This window comes from Chinchilla lanigera, unplaced genomic scaffold, assembly GCF_000276665.1.
Source record: "Chinchilla lanigera isolate Chin_1 unplaced genomic scaffold, ChiLan1.0 scaffold00002, whole genome shotgun sequence".
In the NCBI taxonomy this organism is placed as follows: domain Eukaryota; kingdom Metazoa; phylum Chordata; class Mammalia; order Rodentia; family Chinchillidae; genus Chinchilla; species Chinchilla lanigera.
In genome coordinates, this window is record NW_004955403.1 from 52,356,311 (window position 1) to 52,362,310 (window position 6,000).

General features: G+C 45.5%; 1 protein-coding gene across 2 annotated transcripts in view; it reads right to left on the bottom strand.

The window, feature by feature from the left end:
- The window catches only part of Pinx1 (PIN2/TERF1 interacting, telomerase inhibitor 1), a 77,547-nt gene extending 71,933 nt beyond the window's left edge, over positions 1–5,614 (bottom strand). The window contains exon 1 of one of the 2 annotated variants that reach the window (XM_005373807.2): positions 5,450–5,614. In XM_005373807.2, the coding sequence (XP_005373864.1) occupies positions 5,450–5,468 (19 nt within the window). In that variant the 5' untranslated portion in view covers positions 5,469–5,614. Of the gene's footprint in view, positions 1–5,050; positions 5,115–5,449 lie in introns of those variants that run through there. The other variant, XM_005373809.2, reaches the window with a different exon arrangement.
- Between the last annotated feature and the right edge of the window lie 386 nt (positions 5,615–6,000).

The following is a 6,000-nucleotide window of genomic DNA, read 5'->3' on the forward strand; positions in this document are numbered from 1 at the left end:
TTAGGGCTATTTATGTCCATCATTTGTTTTCTGCCAGACCATAATCTCCTTAAGGAGATTATTTCTCATATTCATTTCTTTTCTTTATGTTTCATTGTAAGTAAATAAAGATAACATTTTACAAAAGCAGGCCTTCAATAAATATGTGAATGAATGAGAAAGAACAATGGGAAAGGGAGAAAGGAGGAAAGACAAGGGAAAAGAAAAAAAGGAGTATAATTGAATTAAGGAAATTGCTTTGAGTCTCATCAAACTGTTTTCTTACATGTACATAAATAATTGAGCTCTAAGAACTTAAGTTCATTGCTGAAGCTTTAAGAAAAGTTACTGCAGAGAAAAAAATCACAGAACAAAAATACGGTACCTAAACCCGACTGCAGGTGAATGAATCTGATTTCAGTGTCACTATCACTCACCCACTGCATCACCCAAAGCACACTCACTATCAACAGCCTCTGACCTCCGCCGTCTCACAACACAATTAACTGTAATACAACCTCCAGCCAAAGGGGCTCACTGCGCTGCATGTAAAATCAATACAGACCCTTAACTATACACACCCTAGCAAAACAAGAAACCCTTGGCATGCATACAGGCAGAAAAAAGCCACTTACAAAGCACAATGAGCGGGACTCAAATTTATAGTGTTCTGCAAGAAAAAGTTGATCCAAAAATGCTCTACCTGGCTAAGCTACCACTTACTTATCTTGTAGATATTCAGGATAACACTGTCTCTACTAATAAAGATACCAGTGGTAAGCCCTGCTAACCAGTATTCTGTATGTAGTTGGTAGAGGTGAATCAGAGTCCAGAACAGTACTTGCGAGGGGTCTCTGTCTGCAGCTGGAGTGAAGAAGGCAGCTTGGAGAATAACTGACTCCTCCACTACAATAAGAAACCCATGTTGCCCATCTATATCCAACAGATTGCAGTGCTCTACAAGACTGGCTACCAGAGGTCAGCTCATCTTCCTCAGGGAAGGGCAGGCATCCTCCACCAAGGGAGCCACAATAGTTGTCCGGGATTGACAAGTGGTAGTCAACTTGTAACACCCAGTTGAACTGAACCAGTGTGATGCTGGGTGTGGGAGGCCCACCTGAGGATTGTTGCCAACAAAATAAAAAGAATGGGGAAGGAAGAAAAGGTGAAGCTGTTGGAAGCTGTACAGAGCTGTTGGTTTTCTTGGAGGAGCTAGTCATGCTGGCTTTCCTGATGAACTCAGCTACTCTCAACGTCAAAGGAGCTCGGGACCTTGTTGTTGCTGGGGATGGCTATGGTTCACGTTGGGGGAGCTCTGGTCCTTACTTTGAGCATTGCTTCCTGGCCCCAGAGAGAAAGATGGTGCACTGTTCAGTCTCGTGGAAAAGCTTGTCATGTTGGCTTTTCTAATGGGAGCTCAGCTGTTCTTGGAGGAGCTCAGGTCCTCACTGTTGCTGAGGATGACTGTGGTACTTTTTGGGGGAGCTCTGGTTCTTACTTTGAGTGTTGCTTCCTGGCTCCAGCACAGATCCTTCAGCCTGCTAGCACAGATTCTTCATCCCGCTGACAAACTTTCTAGTTTCCACCACTGACCTTTGGGCCTTCCCAGCACAGATCCATGAAACAGGCCTGCGTGAGGCATTGTCGTGGGCTCTTAGCCTCCAGCTGAACTCCTGGGGGGCACTGTTATGGGCTCTAGGTCTTCAGCTAGACTCATGGAGAACATTACCGTGGGATCCAGGCCCCCAGCTAGATTCTTTGGTCTTTACTGTGTGGACAGACTTCCTGCACTCTTTTTGCATATGACTGTTTGGGTGACTATTATAAAATAATCATATAGTTAAGTGTCCTGTATTGCACTGTTTGCCCCGTAAACCCCTGACTACAACAAGTGTTTCCCAAATGAGGGTGCTGCGGGGAGGGGGTGCTCCTCACCTAAAAAGGAACAATGTCAAAAAACATCTAACAATGAGAATTTATGGGGAACTTTAACACACAAATGTGCAGATCCTCTTGGAGGGCAGACCAGCCATTCCAGACTCCCTAACTTATGAGACAAGAATACTATTTTCTTTACTCTTGTATAAGTTTTCCTGGGAAATTCTGGCAAGACTGTCCCTGCGCCTAGTATGCTCACAAGGTCCCAGGTTCAATCCTTAGCACCACGGACACACACACACACACACACACACACACACACACACACACACGGACCATCTCTGTCCTGTTCTGCCTGAATTACTGTATACCTGTCCTGGTATTTCTAGACTCCGTTTGTCCCAGCTGCTCAGACATCAGCCTTGCTAAGGCTGTACACAGAAAAGAGCTAAGATCAGGCCTAACTGCTGACTCTGAAGAGCTTGCTGAAAAGGTAAGCCTCTGCTGGGAACTTGGATTTCAGGCAGGTTCCTATCATTCTTCTAAGAATGACACGCTATACTTAACTGTTCTGCAAATGACATGACTTTTGAGTCTGCTTACTTTCTTGGTCCTGGCAAAGAAATTAAGCATGTCATGCAATACTACCAGGAGAGGATTCTGGAAGTGTGTGCCCAGTTTTCTCTGTACTTCACCCATGAATCTTTCCATTTACTTGTTCTGCCTTAGCATTCTTTAGCTGTATAAATCCAAGCCATATTAATATATGCTGAGTCCTGCATCTTAATCCAGCAAACCACTGATCTGGGGTAGTTGGTGAGGACTCCAACACAACCTTAAACAGCAATGTGAGGAACAGCACTGGGCCTCCGTGGAGAACCCTGAATCTGCCCAATCACTGTCTGGCATGAGGTACTCAACCAGCCTCTGGCAGGGGCTCCTCCTATTTGGAGCTCTAAGTGTAAGTAGTCCGCACAGGATACATCAGGATCCTCAGCTCCAAGGGACTTCACTTTTCAATCACTGCATGTCTGATATCACATGGTTTATGCCACCAGTAAGCTAACTTGACTGAATCCCAACAGTCAGGGACAGAAGTTCCCCTTTATTTCTCCAAAGATACTTTCAGATACTCAAGAGCTCCAACTATACCACCCACAGTCTTATTAAAAGATTATTTAAGACATATTTAACATCGAGAAAACTGCGATATAAAATTTTAATGCAATGAGCATTCAAATGCATTAACTAGTGTTAAGAGTATAAAATGTAATGACAAGTGTCAAAAGTGGTCTTCAAAAGGAAAACATCTATGAAAAAATTAGTATACTGATAAATAACCTGTGTCTAAAATTGTGAATTACATAAAGACCAGGAAGGGTGATAAATAAAATTCTTGTTTTACATGAGACAGATTCAACAGAGTAGTATCTGATAACTAGAGAAATACAAGCTAAAGAATGTTTTTGAGAAACACAAAGAAAACCATAGTAATTTAAAAACTAGAAGAGGGGTTGATGGGAGGGTCGGGGAAAGGGGAAAAGAAGTTATATCATGTACAGATACAAATTCTCTATGACGAATGTGATCGTTATGTATATCTAAAATGTACCAATAAAATCTAATTAAAAAATAAAAAAATAAAAACTAGACTAAGTGCCTGTATTGAAAATATAGTCCACATGGAAAAGGGAAACAAATGAAACACTATGTTTAATAAAGCAAAAATGTTTGCTAATGTCAAGTAGGCAAAAGTAAGGATACAAAACAACCTACTGAATTATCCCAATTTTACAAATTATCAGAGAATAGTTTCTGGGTACTAAAATCATGGGACTGGGAATTTCTTATGCTTTTATTTTTTTAAATCTCTAAAATGAGAATACCAATCCTAAATACTTTACCACGAGATGCCATAAACACTAATTTAGCAAATTATGAAAAAGGGCTACAAAAAATGTTCTATACTATCATGACAAAGATTTCACAACTGGGAGTACCGGAGGAAAGAGAACTGAAAATACTCATGCAACATAAATCACTGCTATCTACACCTATCATTTCACATCCCTACACCACTTCAGACTTTTCAAACTATTTTCAAAAAACCCATCTCATTGATTTTAAGCTAACCTCATAAAGAGTGTAAGAAAATTTTAATAGGCTTCCAGAAACCAATCAAGGGAACAGTAATAATAAACCAATAGCAGAGCCAGGGTCAGTGTTTCAAATGCTGAATTAGTACTTGTATTTACCAAAGACTACGAAAACCATAAGAAATTTTAGCAATCTAGATTCTAATCTTTTCTTTTTTTTCTTTTTGAAACAGGGTCTCACTATGCAGTTCAGGCTGGCCCTGAGCTTACTTTGTAGCCCAGGCTGGCCTCGAACTCGCAACAATCCTCCCGCCTCAGCCTCCAGAGCGCTGGGATTACAGACAGGCGTGCGCCACCACGCCCGGTTTAGATTCTAATCTTGACTGCTTGTTTCCGGTAATGAATAAATAAGAATCCACAAGGTCACCATCTAAAACATTTTCGTCTGAGTTCCTAATTAGAAAGCTGCTTCAAAAACGTAGACTGAGATAACTACATCAATTTTGCTACTTTCTAACTCAGTGACTTGGAGTAAATTATTTTCCTCTGGACTTCAATTCCTGCTACTGTAAAATAGGGATGGTGCCTGGCCCATTTCCTTTCCTATTCCTAGTGTTTTGGTGGTCCTTAGATAACAGGATGAGGCCGGTATTAATTTCTCAAAGTCCCTACACGGTTGCTGCTCGCCTGTTAAATAAGCTATTTCTGTCTGCTGCTCACTGCGCAACTTCCACAAAGTTCAGGGCCAGCTCTTCACGACCGTGACACGACTGCCATCTGGTGGCAGCAACCTCAGCTACAGGTCCCATTTAGAAGTTCAAGGACCTCTCCCGGAGAGCCGGAATTGGTGAGTTTCACTCCAGACGGTAAAACGTTAAAAAGGGAACAGACAGGATGGAGCACTGCGGTCAACGCCCTGGTAGTGAGCGGAGCAACTGCAACTAACGAAGACACGGTCACATTTTAAAATCACTCATCCCCCATCCCCAGAGGCTAACTTTCTGTGTCTGACGCTTCTAACCCCTCGACTTTTCTTCTGCGCGCGAATACATATTCAACAGCTGGATTCTCCGCCCGCAGGGATCCCTCTGGTCCACCTTGTTTTTAAACCTCTGTCAACTGAGGCCCGGGGAAATGTAGGAAGCACCTCGGGCTCCCAAGACCGTCGCAGGCAGGGCCTGTTCCGCTACCGGAGTCCCGACTTGTTCGAACCCACGGCGCGCGCCCCGGATCTGGAGGACAAGAGTCTCGGGGGACACGCAGTCTCTTTCACTAGCAGGCCGGCGGCTGACTTCCGGGAAGACTGGGCCGGGGCATCTCTGCAGCTGGCAGGACGAACCTAGCCCGGCTTCCCGGCCCAGTCCCCGGGTCTCAAACGCCCCCTGCATGGGCCTCTCCAGCCCACTGCGCGGGACGACCCTGCGTCTGCGGCGGCCGCGCGTCACCCCGTGGCTTTTCCTTCGCGCCGGACTCGGGCCTCCGCGGCCGACACTTACGCTCAGCCAGCATCGACATGTCGCCAAGTCTGCTGCTTGCGGACCTCCGACCTGGCGCGACCGTGGTAACAGGGTTACCACAAGGCAAGAGAGCGGTAGCGCCGGACGCACGTGCCGGACGGACCCTAGTGATAGGGGGCGCGTGCTGATGACGTCACGGCGCGCGACCCGCTACAGACCACGGCGGCGAGAGGCGGAGCCCTTGCCGTGAAGAAGGCGTGGCCACCCGGCGGGGCTGACGGGAGCGTGGTGATTCCCTGGCTAGGACCTCGGGGAATGCGTCCTGCCCTCAGGCAGCTGCCAGTCTAAGGGGCGTGGCGGGGGGGGAGGCGAGAAAAAAGGTAAACGACAGTTCTTAGGGGTCATCATTGTCCTCTGAAAGGTGTGCACAGAGTTGGAGAAACTCGGCTGGCAGGGAAAACTTGACACCGTGGTGGCCTCTTTCGCTTTTCTTCATGCGCTACCCGCCCCAGGAAGGGGTGATACTGTGTATAGCTCTGATATCTTTCTATTGTTGTGTGGAATCATGACCAGATCAGTTAAACAGATAA